The sequence below is a fragment of the Melopsittacus undulatus genome, chromosome 9, assembly GCF_012275295.1.
Source record: "Melopsittacus undulatus isolate bMelUnd1 chromosome 9, bMelUnd1.mat.Z, whole genome shotgun sequence".
NCBI classification, from domain to species: domain Eukaryota; kingdom Metazoa; phylum Chordata; class Aves; order Psittaciformes; family Psittaculidae; genus Melopsittacus; species Melopsittacus undulatus.
In genome coordinates this window covers 9,687,944-9,710,578 of record NC_047535.1, presented here as the reverse complement: position 1 = coordinate 9,710,578, position 22,635 = coordinate 9,687,944, and the positions used below count along the sequence as shown (strand labels likewise).

The 22,635-nt window shown below is 40.2% G+C and overlaps 1 protein-coding gene across 2 annotated transcripts; it reads right to left on the bottom strand.

Annotated features, from left to right (window-relative positions):
* Positions 1-724: 724 nt before the first annotated feature.
* On the bottom strand, positions 725-14,873 carry LOC101874416 (lamin-L(III)-like). Of its 2 annotated transcripts, XM_031048699.2 has the most exons (12): positions 14,509-14,873; positions 10,008-10,164; positions 8,879-9,004; positions 7,803-7,973; positions 6,350-6,475; positions 6,030-6,250; positions 5,100-5,322; positions 4,332-4,439; positions 3,371-3,487; positions 3,172-3,276; positions 2,969-3,039; positions 725-1,428 (listed from the first exon to the last, which is right to left on the bottom strand). In XM_031048699.2, the coding sequence occupies exons 1-11, from the start codon at positions 14,871-14,873 to the stop codon at positions 2,998-3,000; spliced, it is 1,761 nt and encodes a 586-aa protein (XP_030904559.2). In that variant the 3' UTR covers positions 725-1,428; positions 2,969-2,997. The 2 variants fall into 2 exon arrangements, with proteins under 2 accessions (XP_030904559.2, XP_012984407.3); XM_013128953.3 differs by lacking the exon at positions 2,969-3,039 and having other exon boundaries at positions 727-842; positions 14,509-14,728.
* Between the last annotated feature and the right edge of the window lie 7,762 nt (positions 14,874-22,635).

Genomic DNA, 22,635 nt, shown 5'->3' with positions numbered 1-22,635 from the left:
AAAGCTGGCTTGTTGGGACTAATGAGTGCTAATATTGCTAGTTACTGTACCTTCTCTGCTGGAATGAGATGCCTTTTCACATTTACAGGGTACATCTTTCCAAGTTAAGGTTAATACAGCTGTATGTGTGATATACTGTATCTAGACATATACAATACTGAAACTGGTGGTTTTCCAAGTGCTAGGTTACAGGAACAGTACATTAAATAAGACAATATTTTTACAGCTTGCTTTTAACATTTAAGTGTTTCATTCTAGGAAGTTCTCTAGCAGTGATCTAGACCATTTTCATTTCAGTATTAGGCTCTGAACAGGAAACACTTCAGGAGCATTCTTGAGGAGAGTGTTTTACTTTCAGCCAAGTTCAAACTTGCTCAAGGTGCAAGGTAGGATGTGGTCTGGCCCATGCAGTTTTCCCACTCAGGCCTGAAACAAATTACCTTTGGAGAAACACCATATTGAGGCAGCCCATAGTCATTGTTAAATACTTAGCATCCTTCTAGAGCATATATATAGAAGTTTTGTAAACTCTGTACCCTCCTCTGTTTCAGCAGGTTATGGAAACCACATCCTTGTCTTAATGTAAAAATTAGCTTCACATGGAGCTTGTATTCTACTGCTGTTTATATCAGTGAATCCACAGACAGGGTCCACTATCAGAAGGTAGGAAACTTCATATTATTGACAGTATCTCTTACAAAGAGGTCAGATGAGAGATGCAAATTCCAAGTTTCAGATACTGTAGAAGATGCCAAAACATGTCTGTGTCACCTGGGATTGACAGTGTTTTCAGATTATCTTTGTTCATATTACATGACAGAACAGCTGGTATCCTCATTTTGCTGCAGAAATAAAAAATGAAGACATGAGGCTCATTAGCATATATGCAGACATATTTATTGCTAGTTACCTACTTGTTCCTCATACAGGAATGTGGGGAACTGCAGCATTTTATAAATTTAGTTACTTATGAATAAAGCAAAGCAGGTTTTCAAGAGAGGCAATACCTGAACTGTACTAGATGTTTTGGGGGGAAAATAGAAGCTTTTAAGAATTTGAGTCCATGCAATACATGAGCCCAAGCCTTCTTTAATGGAAGGTCATCAAGCCTACTATCAGTGCCTCATTAAAACTTGACTGGCATGCAGGTTCATGCTACTCTACTTAGGATGGTAAAAGCAGAAGCAAAACCCATGGAAACCTTGCCTTCCTTTAAAGCACAGCATGCTTTCTTTGCATCATTTTATTGCATGCAAGAACTGAACTATTTTCTATTATGCCACCATTATTTCAGTTCTACCAATGCAGCAAAAGATGTATGACAAAAGTTTGACAGGGATTCAGCAGACAGGAATAACATTAAGATTTAAGTAGAAATACTAGAATTGATTCTTACCATAAATGGCACTCAACTGCACTGTAAAGTTGCTGATGAAACAGATTAGAGGTGGACAGGAAAAAAGTTACTTTTGCTTTCCATTGTTGATTGCTGAACAAGCCATCTTATTAGTCAATTCAAATAAAGAGCCTTTAGAAAACACCTGAGGAGAAGCCCTACTCTAAACTTGAGAAGGAGTTTATATAACTAAGTCTTTTCATAAGCTTAACGCTTCCACTGGTGTTACCTCAACCATTTTGGGGCATGCTGTGTATTAAGAACACAAAGGCCAGAATAGCATTATAGAACCTTTCACAATAGCCTATTTAACAGGGTCTCACCCTCCTTCAGTGAGACACTGAAAATCCTACAAGAATGGAATGTACATGATACTGATAAGCATCCTTTAAAACAGATAGTATTGTATTTACCCAGACTGTCTGCTTGGAAGAAGGACAAGTTTAAGAATTAAGCAGCAGGCAGTAACTACCTGTTATTATGTACATCTTCAGAAAGACAGTACTAAGGTATTTATAAATTAAATTGAAACATATATTTGGAAAATACCTAGGAAATGACCTGGTGCAGTAAGATGCCAGTCCTTGTAACTGTGTAGGATCAGAGTTAGGAAGAGCTATGGTAGCTTAACATGCCATGTCAGTAGCAGGAGGAGAATGAATTTTTAGCTAGGCAACCCCTTGCACATAGGGCCTTGGAGCTTCTACTAGCAAAGGAGATTTGGTGCCATTTGAAGTCAAGAAACAAAGAGTCAAGTACAGCCCATAATTACTCAATTATGACCAATTTAAAGCCCTTGTATTAGTGCTGGTTTAGACTACTTCAACAATTAAAGGTACCCGACTAGTAGTACAAAGTACACAGGAATGTCCAATATGCAGAAGTTCAGACTTCAAAAGCCCTTTGGAGGGTCTAGAATCTTTCACAGGCCATTACAACATGCAAGTTGCAGCCAATGGGTTGCAGGTATACTGAATGCAAAACATGCTTGTTCTATTTAACTAGATTAGTTCCATTAGCATGACCTGCTTCTGTGCTGAAGTTCCACTTGGAAAGTATTGCAAGGAGTATTTCTGACTGAAAAAAACCTGAGATTTACTTTGCTGTGCAAAGTATTTGTTGTTTCTGGAAATAAGCTGTAAAAGAAGTGCCTCAAACTCATGTGTGAATTGAAGAGGGACTTAATACACAAAAAAATTTTATTTCAGCCTTTTAATACTTTTGAATGGAAATACAAGGTTTCTTCACTATTAATTTAAATATCTTAAGAGCCAGCCAGGGACAGCATTCAGAGTGTCAAGTCACTTCATTCCACAGAAGATATTTATAGTTAATGTTTGCATTTTGTTCTTGGGGTAAGAGCTTTTAAGTTTGTTAGATGTTGAGATGGAACAGACATTAAAGCTCATTTTTCAGTGTGTCAGTAGTGAGACCAAATAATTAACTCAATTTGATCATATTCAATCAGAGAATAAGCAAAACATCAACTCCACTTTTGATGCAAAGCCATGCAAGCACTATTAGTGAAGCAAGTTTTCTATGAGATGACAAGCATGATTCTCACCATCTCACCTGCTTAAAGATGCTCACAGGAACCACTATCATGAAACCAAACAACATTTCTTTTTCTTTCTTCTTTTGGTCTGACATCAAGAAAAATGTTAAAGAGTTGTAGGATATGGATAGTACTCAGGGAAATATTTTCATACAGTAATGAAAAGAAATGGCCATTGAATGACTATTGATAACATGTATTTAAACTTCAGGCAGCTTACCCGAGGTGGAAACTCTGTTTCACTTCCAGTTACTTCTTCATAATCATCATCTTGCTCACCACCTTCTTCTCTGGGTATCTGCATTATCTTCCTCTCTGCAAGCTCCTAGAGTACAATTGAATTGCCACCAAGAACCCATAAGAATTAAGCACAAGCAAGTTTGATGTTATGACAGTAGAAGCTATACGTTATCACTTACCTCACCATCATCTGTGATGAGTGTAACACCAATATTATCGCCAGTTCCCCAAGACTTCTGAGACTTCCAGACCAGATCACTAGGACCAGGGCTTACACCAGCAGCTGCACCCCAGATCTGTAACATATTTAGAGTAAGCTTTGAAGAATCTCACTTGTAGTTAGATTAGGATTCTGTCTAGCATATAAAACTATGAAGTATTCCAATACCAGAGACAGCCAGTAACAAACCAAACTACTCTGATCCCTGGCAGGTTAATTCTTTTCAGGATTACCCATAATGGTGCTAATGTTTGGGAAGGTTATTTTACTGAAGACTGTAAAATAATTAGTGCAGAAAAGGCTGTTGTTAATGCCTTCTACCTGATGTATAGCCTTACTTGGACATACACACCATTAGAGTCACAGCTACAGACATACTCATGCCAACAATTTGTGTATACAAGATAGCTTCTAGCCTTAGGTCACTCACAGATCTCTTGAGCACATTCGTCCAGAATTTCGAGAATACAGTGTAGAGTTTAGGCTCTTTGATCACTACCTAAGTGTACTTAGAGTACAATTTTAAAGCCAACACTTAGCTTAGTACCATGAACTGTGAGCTCAGAATTGTTGAACTGTAGTGGACTACAGCTTTCAGTCTTTGCACAACTTCTATCAAAACACAGGAATATGGGGAAGCCTAAGAATAAACCAGAAGATATTGATTCTGTTCCCAATAACAGCACCTCCCTATCTGGGATGATCAAAGTTTAATTCAAGGTCTAGTTTTAAAGAACTATTAATTGGCATTTCAGACCAAGTTAATGAAAGGATTTTCCCTTGTCTCCCTCTCCATATAACATAAGGATTTTTAGTTCTTTAGGCACTTGAAGTTGGTTTTCCTTATTACACACATCTCTATTGCCACCTAACATAATAAGAACAGAGCTCTGAGTAATTCTGACAAAACCACTACCTACTGTAACTACTTGTCCTGCCTGAAGAGTGAACAGTGAAGGAAATTTGTATGTTGCATCTGACACAGTTTCAAGATGTCGTCTTAATACCCATCCATGTAGCAGCTGATCCTGCAAGACAAGATATTTCTCTCAGCATTACACACCAACACCATATCACACAAGTGCAAGGTTCATTCTATACTCAAGCACTAGTTTTAGTCCCATTCCTGGAGTATACAAGAGTTTGATCAATTCTGAGGAAGGCTGAAGTGGCTAAGCTACTAGCCACAAGTTTTGGAACTCTGAGGATTAGTTCTAGTAATTCCAGACTTGCAAACTGAACTACTCAAAGAATTATCTAGTTGGTTAAATAAACTCCCTGCATAGATTAGGTACTATCAGATTTACTGAACATGCTAGCCATTTTAAGCATTTTTAAGTAATAAGCTGTCATTATCCAATTTACTAAGTACCTTTAGTTCATCAAGGATAATTTCTGGTAGCACTAGCCTGAACCTGGTGAGAAGTAAGTGAAAGTATTACCAGTGTACCTCCACCCAAAAGCACTTCCCAGACAGCCCTGTGAACAGAACATCTGCAGTACGAAAAAAAAAAAAGAATCAGTCTCTAATCTGCTCTTGACAGCAGCCAGGTTAGCTGAGGAGTCCCCACTTCATCTCTTCTTGGCAGTACTCTTCCCTGTTGTTATCTCTCACTAAACTACGAATTAGTTCGCAAGCAGCTGTACTTTATAATGAAGGCCATGCGGACTTGAATGAACAGCAGTACCTCATCAGAGTTGTTTTTAAGCCTAACAAATTTCCCATCTGCATCAATTTCTTCAATAGATATATTTCCAGAAGATGAAGCATGCTGAACAGTCTTAAATCCAGTACTATGAGCTCTCTTTCTGGCTTTAATTTTCCTTTTCTTCCCCTGTGGGAGCTGTCGCCCTTGACTTGTTGCTGGAGTTGCAATGCTGTGTGAAGACAGACTGGGTGACAGCTTTAACCTAGAAGGGAGTCAGATAATATTCACTTGTACATCTGATGTGCCTATTTTTTCTCATTCCTATTCTCCCACTATAGCCAAGCCCAACGTTTCCTGTATCCAAGCTTTCCATCAAGTCTTGAATAAGATTTTATTTTTACTGGCAAAAGTAGCTAAGTATCCTCTTAAGTCTGGAAGACAGACCCAGCCCTAGAGTTTATAGCAAGCTTCTGCTGATAAGAGATTCCCAACTGCAGTAAGTATTCCTTTATAGTCTCTACAGACAGTCTTTATTGGAAGTCATTTTTTGACCCTTCTTGGCATATATTAAGAGTTCATGTTGTTCTCACCAGACAGTGTCTGGATAGTTTGAAGTTGATACAATCTCCCAGTTTCATTCATGAAGCTTGACCACTAACTTTGATCTGTCTCTAGGATCTAGTAAAAAAAAAAAAAAAAAAAAGAAAAACCTGAGAAAGTTGAGGGATGTCTGAGGGACCTTTGAGCTTTATCAGCTGGGTTTATCAAATTACTTCATTTTACTGCCCCATGCGGTAGATCAGAATTATAAATACCACCTACAGAATATACTTCAAGAACTAAATTACAGTACTAATGACATACTTTGTATTTACTTCTTGCCTCCTTCACATTCTGAAGAATGTATGATAAGTTATTGTAGAGATTCTGGATGAAAAGAGTTAATATGAATATCTTCTCATAGCCTACCTCTGTTCCTCTCCTTCCAGCATCTTTCTGTAGGCACTTATTTCCAGATCTAGAGCTAGTTTCACATCTAAAAGATTCTCATATTCTTCCAACTGTGTTTGTGCCTGCTGCTGGACTTGCATGATTTCTTTCTCTTTTTCAGCCAAACGTCTCCTATTGAGATCACGATCATAATCCAGCATCTCTTGTAGCTCCCTTATTCTGTTCTCCAAAGCAGCATTCTGAAATTATGGGGATGGAAAAAACAGTTAAAACCATAACTGAAGATTAGAGAAGAGGCCCACACTTTGAATTGTGTATCTAAATTAAAGTGATTGTACCTGGCTTTGATATTGATGAACTTGAGATGTCAGAGTATCAGCTCTCAGCTTTGTTTCCATCAGCTCCTCCTGAGCAGCATTGGCAAAGTCACTATTTTTTGCTGCAGATTGCTGGATATTCTCCACCTATGGATAAGTCACTATTAGTAATAAGTTGCTTACAACCATGTATTTTTAATAAGAAAGGAAAACCAAGTGATTTCCAGCTCTTACATCTGGAAATAATTATGTTCTACTTAAGTGTGCAGATACCAATAAAGTCCAGGTCAGAAAGTTTTTCATTGCTTTTCAGAGAGTTTTACACAAATTTGACATTCATGTCAGAAAAAGTCAGCAATAATCAGGTACTGAAAATTGCAGGATTAGGATATTTCAGTTACAGATGCATGAAGACTTTGTATAGATATTAAGTAAATTGATTCTCCAGAAGAAAAATGGGGAGTATGTTCAGAAGCTGTTTGTCAAGGCATGGGGCTACAGGATATTAGGTGTGCTTATCAAACTATTCCTCTCCCCTCAGTTCTATTTCTTAAACAGTTCCTGCATTATTATAAGCAGCACTGAGCTATTTCTAGAACAATTCAGTCTTGACTTGTTCCAAGAAAGGATAAATTAGAGCCATGCGCCTACAAAAGGCGCTCTCAGAATTTCCACTGGAAACCTGGACAAAAGCATCCAGAGGAATTCACTGAGTTGGCATAAAAGTTGGGGGTGAAAAAGCTGGAGAGAAAGCCAGAAGAACCAGGAAGAAGTGAACACATGTACTTGTTCAAAGTAGCAGATCATGTGATTCTGCACTGTAGTATTAAAGAAAGCTTACGATAACAATACTACACACTGCAATCAACCCAGAAACCCCTGGTATCTTACCCATCCAGAATAAGTATAAGCCTAAGTAATACTTTTTCCTGTGTCTGTGGATAATGCTGGGAAAACAAGTGACAGACCAGTTCTGAGAAACTGTCAAAACACCTCCACATCCACCTTCTCCCCCTTATCCAGGACTAGCAACTGGGAAGGGACAAAAAGTGCTCTCATAGAGCTGTAAGAATACCTTGTTTCCTGCATTGTAGTAAAACTTTAATCAGTAGATCAAGTTTTATTCAAGAACACTGGAATTACCTAATACAAATATAGCACATCTTGTTCCTAGATTTTTCAGACAAGCTCTGAGACTTGTCAGAAATCTGAATTATGATCAACTTTATCACATTAGCCATTCCTAATCCATTCCCCAAACAGACTGTATTTCTGCTTGAACCAAGTTTTGTTTGGGACCAAGTGTTTGTAGAAGTTATGTTGTCAAACTTGACACAGCTTTGAAGTTCCATAACAACCTATGCCAAGAAGCTCCACACTGAATGCAAGGGCTTGCATCATACTATACTGTGTGACTTTAATCCTATCAAGGTACAGACAATTTAAGATTATATTTGCATTTTTATGGACTCACTTTTGCATTGAATGTTCGCTCCAGTTCCTCTTTGTATTCTTGAATTTGCTCTTCATGTTGTTTTCTGAGCCCCTGCAGAGCATCTGAGAGCTTACTCTCAAATTCTCTCTTACGGCCGGATTCTATTTCTGCTAGCCTGCTCTCATAGATTCTTTTTGTCTCCTTGAGCTCCTAGAAGAAGAAATTTCTCAGGGAATAAGCAAGCCAATACAGTTTGATTTGAGACTGAACTTACTATACCATCTTAACAAGTAATTCAGTATTTAAGCAGATTTATCACCAAGTTCACAGTAATCCACCTTTCTTTAGATCTTGGATGTTCATCCATTAGGTCAGGTACTTCCACCTTGTTAGCTGCACTGGTTTGTTGTGCTACTTCACTGCCAAAATTGCTTAAGCTAATAAATGCAGTAGTTTGTATTCAATTTTAAGACTTATTCCTTGGACTAGATGGCTTTCTGTGCTTTTCTTCACTTAAAACACATGCATATACACTTCCATTTCTTTAAGCACTGTTACCTCATTTATTTCTTAATTCATAGCAGTTCATTAGAGAATCTCAAATTCTTCATTGCTTAAGCCACACAGATTCCTTTCAGTCAGAAGGAAGCTGGTTTACATTCACGTTTAGTTCTACGTACCAACTTCTCACACGAAGGTTACCAGACACCTTTGGTAATTGTTAAGGAAGTAGGGAACATAAATTGCTTATTAAAAGGAGATTTAACTTTTGATTATTTTAGGCTTCTAGTAAACATCTGGAATCATTTAACTGTAATATATGCATTTGCAGCTGCACAAAGTAGTATACTGGAGTTGTAGTTACCTTCAGAAGTGCAGCCTGAGAAAATTCTCATTTTCCAAATGCCTATTAGTACTATGCCAGGTAATATGAGCTTGTGTACCTTCTTGAAGTCTTTCTAGTTAGGCGGATTTTATTGTCTGATGGACTCTTATAGGTTGACTCAGCTAGTTACCTTTTTAAGGATAAAGCACATCTTAACATTGCTTTTAAGTGCATCCAGGGATCACAGGCACCTAAAAAAAAAAATCCTTGTTAATAAGCCAAAACATACATCTTCATGAAGGTGCTTCTGGAATTGCATTTGTTCCTGCAGAGTTTTCATGTGATTTTCCAGATCCACCCTCCTCAACATTTCACTGTGGAGATGCTTTTTGGTATCTTGTAATGACAGCTCCAGCTAAAAAAAAAGGACATCAAGGTAATAAGAATTAAAAGATCAGTTTTCCAAACTAAGACAGTCAACTTACTACAGGTCAATTTCATTCCCACACCAATCACAAAACAAAGTAACGTTGGTAACTCTGTTTAAGTTCTTATTTCAGTAGGATCAGGCATATAAGCAACTGGAAGAATTCTAATTGTTATGTAGACCAGATTTCCCCCAAGGCAAATACAGAGCAGCCCTTAATTCCACCAACTAAGTTTGGCTCCTCAAAGCAGACTTATGATTAATTGTACCACCCATATACATTCTTCCCCCCTCACAACACTGCATATTCCAAACTTGTCCCTAACTCACAATATCATTTGCTTGATACTTAAAAAGTAAAAGCCTTCAAATGTTAAGGTTATATGTTACATATGTTATAAATAACAAATATGTTAAAATATAAAGGTTATAAATTATATATGGTTATAAACTACTATACACTTCCATTGCTGAAGTGTGCTGCTTTAATGATACAAATTTGTTGCTTGTTTTGGGTTAGTTTGTTTTTTAAATTTTCATCCTAAAATTTTGATACTAGCTTCTTCAGTTCAGTAACTCAGTTCATTTTAGTATCACTAGAGCCTAAAACAAGTAAGTAGCCAGAATTTCTTACATATTCTACCTAGACTGAAGCATAGCAAAGCATTAAATGCTTCCTTTACTGACATGTTAGAGACTGCTACAGAGGCTATAGCAGTACAACACATTTCAACTTGCTTTGTCCTTAGAAGAAGAAACATTGCATACTGTGGTCATACAGTAGAATTAAAGGTACCTACAACAGGGGGAAGTTTTAACAGGCTTAACCACAAGCAGCATTTGCTTTCAGCAAGATGGCAGAAATCTTTCTGTCTACCTGTCATTGCCATAAGTAACAGTCTTGCCTGCTTTTAAATCTAACTGGTTGGGAAAAAACAAGTAAAAGCTTCAGGAACAAAAGCAAAGTTGCAGTTCCAGGAACAAGTCTTACAGTGGCTACTTGATCCTTTAACTCGTGAAGGTCATTCTCTAAACTGCGGTTTTCACTCAAAGCCGTTGCTAAGTCAGCTTCCTTCGCGTTCAGCTGAGCATTAAGGTCCCTCATACGAGCCTGTGCCAGGTTTAAATCAGCTTCTTTCTTTGAATTCCTACAAGTGAAAGTTTTACATTTGTAAGTTGCAGCTCGTGAGGGAGAACGTTTGGTTTTAATGTGTTTACCTTCGTGGGGGTCTGTGGTAGAACTGAAACAGGAGGGAGGTCAGTTAACACTTGCAGTGAGAGTACAGGGTAGGCTGTAAAACAAACCAGACAGGGCCCTCAGACAAGCATCACTTGTTTAACCAGAAAGATTTCTGACCTAGTTTCCAGCTCATTTTGTGCAAATTCCATGCAGAAGCCAGCTATTTTCCACGGCATTGCAAAGGAGAGAGGGCAGGGACAGCATAGGCCGCTGTCTCCCAGGGAAGGACTAGTCACGCTCCAAGCCAAAGTTCACCAGACCAGAGTGACCTGCCACCACTGAAGCCACCACTCACACAGACACCACCTTTCATCAGCAAAGGCCACAACCAGCTTCCTGACAAGGTGCCTCTTAACCATTAAAGATCACCAGGGCTCCTGAGCCCCTCATGCCCCTAACCAGGCCAGCACAGGCACACAGGCTGCCGCACCACAGGGAGGTGCCAGCCAGGGCACAGCTCCAGCCCACTTTCCTGAGGTGATGGCAGCCACAGAGGGACAGTCACACGGCTCTGCAGCTAGAGGCAGAGCACAGCTCTGGCTGCCAGAGCTGTCATTCCTCCTCCCCTGCAACCTCCCCCCTGCCCACAGCACAGGGGAAGTTTTGTCCCCAGGAGGCCACTAGCCCAGGCCTGGTCAGCCCCACATCCCCAGCTGGGGCTTGGCATCCTACAGCCCTTCAGCTCCTGCCACAGGGCAGCATCCACCCCTCCCTCACAGCCCCCATGCGAGGGACTCTTCTCCCTCAGGAAGCTCTTCCTTCCTTTGCACCATAGCAGAGTTATAGAGCAAGAGGAGTCTGGCCTTCAGAACAGAGTCATCTTCCTGTGCAAATACCCAGATACAGAGCCTTCAGGTACCACTGGTATGGTCAAAGCTGCTCAAGCTGCTAGTTTTACTTGGTGCCACAGTAGAGAAATGCTGGGCCTACAGTGAATTCCTGTCAGAGAAAGGGGTGATAAGTTCCCCAAACTGCTCCAACTTCCAAAATCCTTGCAGTTGCCTAACTAATCCTGAGTCCGATTACCTGCTCAAATCTGAGTTTGAGATTGGAAAGACTAAAGTGTTCAATTTTAGCAAAATGAGTTCTGCCAAGTGGCTGAGTTGTGACAATTCATACAATGAGTTTTCCAGTTGATAACTGAGTAGACCAGTTGGAGACAGTCCAAAGTCATTCTGCAGGACTGATCAGCTCTAGAAAGCTTAGACTGCAAGGAAGGCCTGGAAAAACTAAGGGTTGTTTAGTCTAGAGAAGAGAAAAGTGACAGGAGACATAACAGTCTTTACATGCATGAAAGACTGCTGCATAGAGGAAGGGAATCTGTTTTCCATGTCTGTTGTGGAAAAGACAGGAAGTTGCAGTCAAATTGCAGGGAGGAATATTCAGGTTTGATGTTAGGGAGAGGAAACTAACAGTAGTTCAACACTGAATCATATTGCCTGGGGGGATATTCTGGAATCTCCATCATCTGGAATTTAAGAAAAGGGTTACACAAACATCTGCTGGAAGATATGCAGGTATGGTTAGTTCCAACACAGGCCTGGGGCATGTGGCTACAGCAGGTCCTTGAAGGCCTTTTCTAGCCCTGCTACTCAGACATTGGTTGATTGTGTCCTCATACTTCAGGACGTAAATCCAAATGTTTTGCTAGAAGTTATTCATTCTTTACTCAGACTCTAATATAAAGGCAATTTCACTGGGATAATAATAGAAATAATAATCATGTGTTATAGGGATTTTAGTATTTACAGGTTTCTTGGTTTTCTTGGTATTAGTTACCTTCCTTTTGGAATCTCTGCTAACACTGTATTAGTTACAGTATCAACAAGTACATCAATAACACTACATAATGATAATATTGACTGTTTCATCCTACAGTAATATGACAAAGTGTGCTCAGGACAAACTCCATTAGTATCTGTGTTTTAACAGTCCCCTTTCCTGACACAAGGCCTTAGACAGCCAGTTTCAGATTTTCTATAGTCTTTTTTGACAATATTGTTTCCAGAGAGCACTGACGTGAATAATTTCGTCCTTAAGTATAACAATTTCACAAGTCTTGCTTTGAAAAGAAGACTTACAACTCTTTTAAGCAAAGTTTGGGGGTCAGACCACCACTTCACATTACGATGCAGCAAGCAGTGACAGTCACAATACTCTACAACATTCCATACACCAACTATTCCAGTACTAAGCACAGCTTACTGGCTATCAACATCAAGCAACAACTTGGAGGCACTGTCAATCACATTCTTGTAAGTCATGATGTAGGATGCTTTACCTTGAGAATTTAAATAATCTTACCAAAAGAGTTCAGGTATGTTTGAAACAAATGTGCCAAGATTCAGGGACATGAACAGGACTTGCAGAATTGGCAAATTCCACAGACTTCCACGAATTGGCAATTTCCACAGACTTGCAGCATTCTTACTGCTTCAGCTGGCTATGCCACGTATGTCAAGTCAGTGGCAAAATGCATACCTACAGTCACTAACACAGAAACTGGTCTTGCCATTCCCTGCTGTGCTAGTGTAGTTGCTTTGACCTTCCTCAGGCTGTGAGCTCAACCAGCTGATACACTTATCCACAACTCCTCCTCCCCAAACACCTTTGGCCTACTTCCAATTACCACTGTGTAACTAGTAAGAAAGAGGCTGAAATGCAAGCACACTTCTTTATTGCTGAAGCTTTATGTCTCTTTACCACTGATTAATAAGAGCCAATTGTTAATGCTGTTGGGAAATTATCTGGTGACATTCCATCCTATAAGAGTTTCAGGTTATTTAAAGGGTGTATATATAAAGGGCATGATACCCTCAAAGTAGTTTGTTCCAAGTCATCTGAGACATTTGCAGTTAGGCAGCCCAGATAGAAAACACTTGTTAGTATTAGGAACTCAGTCTAGTCCTTTCAGAAAGCAGCATGTAGCACATATAATTTCCTGGACTATAAATTTAACTGCTTCCAAGACCAGTTACTTTAAAGAAAAAAGTACCAGTCCAGAGAACTGCATACCTGGCAAGCCTAAAGCTTTATAAACAAAGGCAGAGTTACACAAACACAATGAGCAGCAGAAAAGTTTTAGAACTGGTATTACCTCTCTTCCTCACTGTCCACTCAAGTGGCTGGTTAGATTTATGAAACAGATTTACAAGCCAAAACCCAGCATGAATAAGACAAGCCTAAGAACTTCTAAGCAGCTGAAAACAGAAGCTTAGAGTAAAACCACATTTTATTCCCAAGCAGAACAACTACTTAAGTTCTTACCAGCCTATGAAGGGGTAGCATTTGCCCCATACAAGCACTAAAACCCTGATGCCTAAAGTTGCTATGATAAAAGCTTATAGCAAGGTTTGGGGGGCCTGTGGACACAAATTATTGCAAGTGTTTGATTGATTTAGCAGTACAATAGAGGACTAAAGCAACTATCAATGCCAGCACTTCCCACGAAGGAAGCTTATTGGGACTGGACACTTGTTTCTTCCCCTTCACTACCCACCTTCTTCCTACCTTCAAAAGGATTTGACTGCATTGGGCCACCCTTTTGTTCCCAGCTTGGTGAGACTATACAGCAAGGTGATTCCAGGCTCAGGATACACAGCTTGCAATAAAGTCAAGTCTGAAGCAGCAGGCAGCTCATCCCCAGGGCATGTAAATACAGACCTAAAAGCCACTAGGCCAATTTCTGTACAGTACCAGGTAAGTTAGACTGCTTACACGACAAGCTTCCCTGCATCTTCCCCTCTAAGCAATGTCTGAGCTAAAATGTCACCCCCAAAAAGGTGTGAGCCAATTGCATATACAGACTCTTACCAACATAGCTTACTAGATGTTTTCCAGCATAGTAACTTAGAGTGTTTATAAACACAGGTGTGGTACCAAATCCACTCAGCTATGCATTCATGGGGTACTATTCCTATAAGGCCACCCAATACCCCAAATTCTGGGGGAGCCCCATCACAGGAAGGTGCCAAAGCAGCCTAGCAGCACTACAGTAGGAGGCATTCACAGGGGCATCCCTACAGCACATCCTCAGAACTGAATTAGGATTCCTGCTAACTCAAGACACTCCAGGCCAGAGTATTACCACTGCCATGACTCAGACACCCTACAGCACTGACTGCCCAACACACAGCTGCTGGCAAGCAACAGCCCCTGCCTTGCAAGAGCCCTAGGATAGGGCAGCCCTAGGCTGTTCCCCCGAGAGGTCTGCTCAGGGCCGTCAGCAGCAGCAGGAGGGCCGAGCACCGACCTACTGTGCAACTGCCGGTGCTCCTCGCCCATCTTGCCCAGCTCCACCTGCAGCGTGGCCCGCTCCATGGCGATGTCGTCCAGCGCCCGGCGGGCGTCGGCCAGTTCTGCCTCATAGCGAAGACGCAGAGTGCTCAGCTCCCGGTCGATACCCTCCTCCTGCTCGGCCACCCGCTGCTGCAGCACCGAGTTGTCGGTCTCCAACGCCCGCACCCGCTCGATGTAGGCGGCCAGGCGGTCGTTGAGCTGCTGCAGCTCCTCCTTCTCCTGCAGCCGGCTTAGCCGCGTCGGGCTCTGCAGCGAGGCGGCGGCACGGTCGGGAGAGTGGGTCCCGCTTATGGGCGTAGAGCAAAGAACCGTGGCCATACCAGCCTCCAGTCGTAGCCCAGGCCCCGCCATCGTTAGCAGGACCGCCCCACGCAAGACGCCCAGCACCCGCCGCCTGCCGCCTCCCGCGTATAAATAGCCGCCAACAGCTGCCGGGGCCTGTGGACCGGGTGGGCAGCTTAAAGGGCTAGGGCTGCTGCTGCCACCGCCCCGGGGCTGGCCCTCCGTGCGGGGAAGGGGACGATCTTTGCCTTTTAATTTTTATTCGTTATTTTCCACATGTGCCTTGCTGCATCCTGCACCGCACCAGTGCAATGGTGCTGCCCGGGGAGGGCGGGGAAGGAGCTGTCAGGAAAAGCCGACAGCAGCCCGGCGTTTTCACAAACCGGGGCGAAGGCTCGGGGGGAAACGGAATCCCAGCTTTAGGAAGGTGCATGACGGTGATGCTCGCCCTCCAGCATGCTGCTGCGTCAGGGCTCCACTGTTCTGTCTGCTGGTTTTGCAATTTATTCAGCTGGTGAAAATAAGCAAGTCCCAGCTCTATTTTGTTTTGTTGTTTGTGGGCGGTTTACCTTTTAGGTTGGGGCTGTGGTGGCTGTCAGCCATCCCAGTGCTGCAGTGCTGAAAGCTGATGTGCAAGCAGAAGGGGAAAGGGAACCTGCAACAAGACAAATGTGAGAAGCAGTCTGCAAAGCCGCAAACTAATTAGTTGTAAAAATCATCGTCCAATCAGAACGTTGCTTCAGCACTTTAGCAATGGGTACTGGGATAGTCATCAGTTTTCTCCAGTAGCTAAATACTCTTCTTTTTCACTGACATTTTGGAGGGGAGCTGGCTGTACAGATCTCCTTCATTATGAGCATTAAAATCTCTGATCATTAATATAACTGCTAACTATGGTGTTTGTTGCAGCAGTTACAAGAAGCTTCACTTGAGAGCTTCAGTTACGTCAATAATGTGACTTCCTACACAAGTAAAATAGCCTTGAAATCTGCTTAAAGTTCTTTAAATGTAATGATAGATTTTATGGAGGTTGTAGGCATAAATTCAAGCTTTGCTTGATAGGTCAGCAATAGTTGGCCCTAAGATTGTTACTGTGGTTATTTTAGAATTAGGTTATGTATACCCTGGATCCAATGTTACAAAGTAGATGAGGGCATAGAAGGAGACATGGATACTCATCAATGTTTTTTTTCTGAACTTCTTTATACATTTGTATAACCTCCCTGCCCCCCACTAATTTCAAAATTCGAAAACTACATGTAACATGGTAATGCCGTATGGCCAGACTGAGCTCCTCTGGTTCTAGTCCTAACAACAGCATCAGGAAATTCTTTTCTGCTGAGCAGTTCCAGGTTTTTATTTTGATATAATGAGTACTTGTTTATTCTTCATTGCCAATAGAAAGCTCAATTCAAGAAAAATAAAAAGTATTATTTAAATCTGAACGTGTACCTCTAAGACCAAGATGTGTACATCTGAGCATTTACTTTAGCTTTGAAACCTCAGTCCTCAACAGAGAACACTGTGATCATATGTCATTGCCATATTTGATGGTTGCATGTTACTGGCCAGCTGTTCAAATATAATTGTAAGAGTTTGGAACAGATGCAAAACAAAGCAAGAAATCTGCTATTCTAAAAATATTTTCCTTGCTGCCAAGGCCTTGTAATAGTGCAAACAAAAACAGCTGAAAGAAATAGTTCAAAAATAGTCTGAGCTAGTTTTATCTTTTGTATTCTTTACCTACTCCTCCCTATGCGAGCACAGAAGGTGGCAACTTGAGAAGAGTGCAGTGGAAGTCTGCTACTGATTTTTTTGTTTTTCTGACCATTTGTTTGGATTGAGACTGTAGCCTGTACCATACTGTCCACTGTAGATTAGACCACAAGCACAGCTCAGGAATTCCTGCAGAGGTAAGCCTGTACCATCTTTTCCTGCTGTTTCAAGTAGGATATCAGGTATGTTTCAGGGTTAAGAGATCCAGAGAGTATCAGGAAAAAATGTGGGGAAAAGATATATGCCCCAGACTAAAGCACAGCAAAAGCTTTTCTACAGTCTTTTTGTAGGAAAATGTAAATATGGGAGGTTTAGACAGAGTTGGCAGAGTCTGCAAAATTGGAATTAAAAAATTTATGTAATTGTGGATGTTTTCTAATTATCTTTCATGGCCTTGATCTTGAGCTGGTGAAATGAAAAATATACAGCAGTGCAGCAATACAGTGAAACCAGGAAAACATGTAATGAACTTCTTGCTGTCCTTTTCCTGAGGTATCTGCTAATTGATTCTAACCATGTGCAAGCAATATCTTGTTATTGGCTACAAAATGCTGTCGGGCCTCTGAGTGCACCAATATGCTTTAATGACCTTAACTAGCCTGACCTGGTGCTTCCTTCCACTAGCTGCCTACAGTTGCAAGGACACCATTTAAGGTCTGGCCTGAGGTTTAGTTGTTCTTTGAGCTATTATGGTTGTGTATGGCTATAAGCTTTGTTGGCTTATGGACTGATTTTTCTGGCTTCACCTTGGACTTGCTAAATTATTGCAACTTTGCCTGGGTTCTTTGTATACCCTGGCTGTCTTCAGCTCCTTGTGATTCTTACCCATGACTAGTGGGACAGGGTCATGGCTGGTGTGTTCCTAGCTACCTGATTTTGCCCTTTATCCATTAGGAAGCAGCTGGACCTTGCTACTGTTTTGATGACTGCTAAAGACTCAGGTAGGGCCAAGTTCCAAGTTTGTTGATAGCAATATCTCTTCTTACTTTTTTTCTTGTGACCTAATACAAAATGTTTGAATCCATGCTGCTTTTCCAGTGTTAAATACATTTGTATTATGCACATAGTAAGTGCATAAACTTGAAAATGGGAAAATACTGAGCTGGCAAATGTAGGCATAGATGAGGAGTCAACATAGACTACGGAATCTTTGGTAGTGTTTTAGTGTTTTTCTTTGATAGTCATTCTGATCTCTAATTCATGAGGGTCTCTTCCCTAAGTAGCCTTTGAAAGCAAACAAGGTATCACTGGATAGCCTTTGTAACAGATTAAGAAGTCTTTACATACAATAGTAATGTTGTTTCAAACGGTATTACTCTGATGTATCAGAAAACATTAATAAGTACTTTGCTAAGCAGTCCGTTTACAGGCAGGTGTTAGTGACTCACACATGTCCAGAGCTCATGCAGACAGGTTGAGTTCTAATAACCTGATAATGGTTGCTACAGTACTAGAGTAGGTATGGAATTACTATGAGCAAATTAGAGATTACCTACCAGAGGTTTAAGATCAGTTTTATGTGTCATTGGTGGCAGTATACATAGATGGAAAAGTCTTCCAGAATATATAACTGCACAAGTGATCCTCCTGTGTAGTATTTCAGCATATGCTCCTACTTGTCTAGTTACAGTAAGTGGAGTAGGTCAATTAGTTTGCAGTGGGTTTTGTCTGTGTTAGAATAGCAGACTTCTATAAACTGCTGATCAGTTAAGTTTTATGTAAAATGCACCTTAGTTTCTGTAAAGAATATTTATACAGAATTAGGTACTGTGCATGGGTCTGGAAAACCAGAATTTTGTTCTGAAGTTGTTACTAATACCAGTATCAGGCTTTGAAGGAAAGTCGCAGATTGAGTTTTCATAGTGTAAGGCAACAAAGGAAGCACAGATGAAAGTAAGGAAAGTGGAAACTAAACTTTTTTTTTTTTTTTTTTTTTTCCAGTGACTATATAGCTCCAAACTGTGACTCTGGAGCTTTACAAATTTTCTTTCCCTCCATCCATCAGATCTTGCTAACCCCTCCTTATCCTCATTCATTGTCAAATAGACTGTATTCAATTATGTCATCACTGACTGTTAACAAGAATAATGAGTGCATCTGCTGGCTCCCATAGCAGCCAGGAACCACCTCTGATCCATCAGAGTTAAGGCACATCTGAGTCCCTTGTGAAAATGAAGTCACTTCTATCTCTTTTAGTAGAATATGACAAAAATGTCCTCATTTATATCCAGGCAACATTGCTGAATTGAGATGGGTTGAATCCACTTCATAAAGAGCAAACAGTTTATCCCCCTGTTACTGCACTTGACTTGATATCTCTCTCAATATGGAGGTCTTGGGCTGCAGCCAGGCTGTGGTGATGGTAATGTTCTATACTGTTCCTTGGTAATGATTCACAATATAGTCTTTAATGAAGGCTGTAAATGTGCAGTTCAAGAAACATGAGTCCATGCCAATATGGCAAGTAGAGGAGAACAGAAGAATCAAATTTTAATTTTAAACTTGCTTTTTGTCCTCACATTTACTTTCAACTGTAAAATACAGCTAGAACTGGGGTTCTAGGCTCGATTACTAAACTATTGCATCCTTGATTTGGGCTTCATGTTTTATTTGCTTCTTTGTCCTCACCCACATAATCTTACTGAAGTGTGAGACCATTTTGTTACAAGTTTTGCTGTATTTTTTTCTGTATTTATATTGACACACAGATGGATATGAAAAAAAGGAAATTCTGTTCCTCTTACTGCTAAACATTTGATGCACAATGTTGCTTTTCTGAAGCTATTTTCTGATGACTTGGTTTTGGGAAGGTGATGATTTTTTTTTTTAAAGTTTTAACTTATTCACACTTATTCATTCCTCTGGGGGTTTTTTCTTTTTTTTTTTTTTGGTATTTTCCTACGTTAATTGTTCATCTTCTGCTTTCATAACCACATTCCCTTTGTCAGTAGTATTCCTCCCAGTGAAGTATTATGTTTTAATTCTATGTTGTCCTTGTCTATTTCCATATTGATGTGCATCTTCAGACACTCATGTGGTGACAGGCACAAGTCAGCTTGTGAGATGCAGGTAACCTACCCTGCTCTTCTTGCTTTTCCCCGGTGAGCCATTACAGTGAGGGCAGTAATTGTCCTGTTGACCTGTGTTGTTGTGACTTGCAGCATAACTGTTTTCCTCAGAGCCCCTGTTTATTCACCAGGTGTTGCTTCTTTCACATAGCACTCCATAACATCTTAATTTTAACAATCATGAAATTAGGGGCCACCACAGATAGAATGAAACAGATCATTGTCACTGTTGCATAAGGAGAAAATGGCAGACAAGTTCAGGAATTCAAATCTGCCATATCCACAGTCCTCAGTGGGCTTTGCCTTGTTTCTTGCAAACTACGTAAAAAATCTGTTAACACACAGCTGTGTGTAACTAAACTGAAACTATCTTACTTCTGCAATGAATTTCTTGTCTTGCCTTATCTTAATTCAATCTTCCTCTATACAAGTTCATATTTTCTATTTATGGCCACAATAAGCACCTAAATCCTCCTGAAATGATAAGCTGCAAAACCACAAAGTGTATAATAATTGTCTCTCAAAACATTGGTTCTAGCATTTTAATTAGGGCTCTGAACACTGAACTACAACAAAAAGTATGTACTATCTGACTCTATATGTATTTGTTCTGGAGAGTCATGAAAGTTAATGCATCTGCTACTACCGTACAGGATCATAAATATGCAAATATGCCACAAGTTGTTTTGCTTGAGGATAAAAGGGAATTTGAAAGACAAGAAAGGACAAATATTTATTCAAGTACTTGAAATAGTGACCATTTGTATATACTGTATTGGTTAATGCTAGATTTATTTAAACACAAATTGAGAGGAAGACAGTAGTTTTCTTCTACAATGTTTAGGTCTACACATAAGTAGTTTTTCTTTCTTTAAGCCACAAGAATTTTTTCTACTTACTATATAGATGGAGTTGTTTCCAAAGCCCAGGGCAAGGATCAGTGTGGAACTCAATGGGTTCCATAACACCAAGAAATCAAAGACAGTGCTGTAGCTGAACTTTGTACCTTTCTACTAATAGAAGCTTTACTCTTTATAGGGTATAACATATTTGTGAAGTGTGACAGTGCATGATTGCTTCCTACCCCAGAGAGCTTGTTATTTCAGGGTAAACAAGCACTCTGTACAAATACAATACACAGCCAGAGAACTGATTATACCGTGTCAGCCTTCTCATGACTCTAGTTACAGGAAATTTAACATTTTCCTTTTATTAGTCAATCAGGTGCAGCTCTATTCCTGATAACTTTGAGGCCTCAACCCAAAATTCAGTTTCTGCATGGGGCCTCAGCAGGATACTTCCACTTTTGCTATTCATTAGACATAATCCTGATTTATGAGCCAAACGTTCTGTACTGTTTCAATGGATTTTAAATTTGTAGTTTAGCCAAACATATAGCATAAAGTATAGCATATGCATAAAGTAAAGCATATACATAAAGTGCAGACTTTTGTTATGATGAAAGAGTGGCCTTCATGATCATCAGATTTGCTTAGCTGAACTTGTTTTGAGAGAATATTTATATATAAGTGGAGTCTGCTGAAGTATGTATTTCAAGACAAGAGAAATGTTTTTTCTTGTAGATGTGAAGGTTTTCTATTAATGTTCACTGAGAGAGTGAAATCTGGTGGCTATCATGTGATTGAACAGAGGGTTTTGTTTACCAGACCAGGGATTTAGTTTTCTCCAATTTTGCCGTTAGCTATATCTTGCAGGATCTCTTCTCTGCCATTTCTGCCTGCACTGTTGAGTGCAAGCTGAAAGTTACAATTGAATGTAAATCAACAAATGACAAAATATTTCATGGTTGTGTTCAATAGTGAAGACACCTGGCCTTAAGTCAGTATAAAACAAAGGATAAGACCATCATATTTCCAACCAGCTTCCTCATGAGAGACCATGCCAGCTGTACAGATGGATGAGATCATGATTATGTGTTCAATGAAATAATAAGTGCAAATGTCTGTATTTCACAATTTTATGAACAGTAAGGGCTTTACAGCTGTCATATTTAATGTCATTTAAATGATGCATATTTTAGAGAGCAGCAAGAGAAAAGCATATATGTAATAGAAAAGCATTGCTAATAACAAGAGACAAATACAGGAATTACATATCTGAACTCTTGAGTGTAAAGAGCAACACTACAGTTTCCTATCCAAAACTCTTACGCCAACTCTGCCAAGCTAATATGGCATGAATGGGAATTAGAAAACTGTGTGGTAAAATCTACTAAGAAAGTAATGCCTAAAGGACTTGACACTGGACCAGGGGTTGTGCAAACACAGTGTAACAGACAAAGAACATGAATTCCTGCCTTGAAAAGTTTATAATCCATATAGACAAGACAGAGTGAGCAGAAGGGAAGTTAAACGTTTCCTTAGAAAAGGGTGGTTTCTTTTAAACTTGAATGCTCAATTAGGTTTTGCAGAATTTCTTCAGGATTCTTCAGAATTCAGCATCCAGAACCTACAAGTTTGTGGTCTTTAGTTTTAAGATGTGTGTTGGTGTCTGACCTGGAGCTGCAGGTGCTGGGAATTTTGAAGTGGCTGTTTTCAAACAGATCTTTCCTGGACACCCAAGTTTCATTCAGTTTTTGCTTAGCTCAGCAGAAGGGGTTATGGAGATCTCCAACAGGAGTCAAAATCTGAAAGCTTCCAGGTTCACTGGAAATTCTGAGAGAAAAGAGAGGAGTGGCAGGGATGTGGTGTGAGACTGAGGTGAAGAAACTTAGTAATTTGGATAAAGAAGACAACAAATCGGCATTCCATGAGAATGAGCTTCACAAGGGAAAATGCCCTGTTAAAAGCTGCCCAAAGCCCTTTCTGGTTTCCATTTGTAGGCTTGAGGTATTTTTTTGCTCCAGATACTGTTATTGCCTCACACAAAGAATGATTTCAGTATAATAGAAGCAGACCATGGGTGCTGGGGGAGAATGGGATTTACTGTGCTGT

What these genes read in the sequence shown, in the direction of transcription:
- LOC101874416 (XM_031048699.2), bottom strand. Translation starts at nt 14,873, where the DNA reads ATGGCCACGGTTCTTTGCTCTACGCCCATAAGCGGGACCCACTCTCCC. An exon ending in CTGGAAGGAGAGGAACAGAG is followed by an intron (nt 5,323 to 6,029) that starts GTAGGCTATGAG and finishes ACTCCCTTCTAG; the next exon opens with GTTAAAGCTGTCACCCAGTC. An exon ending in TTAAAAACAACTCTGATGAG is followed by an intron (nt 4,440 to 5,099) that starts GTACTGCTGTTC and finishes CTTGTCTTGCAG; the next exon opens with GATCAGCTGCTACATGGATG.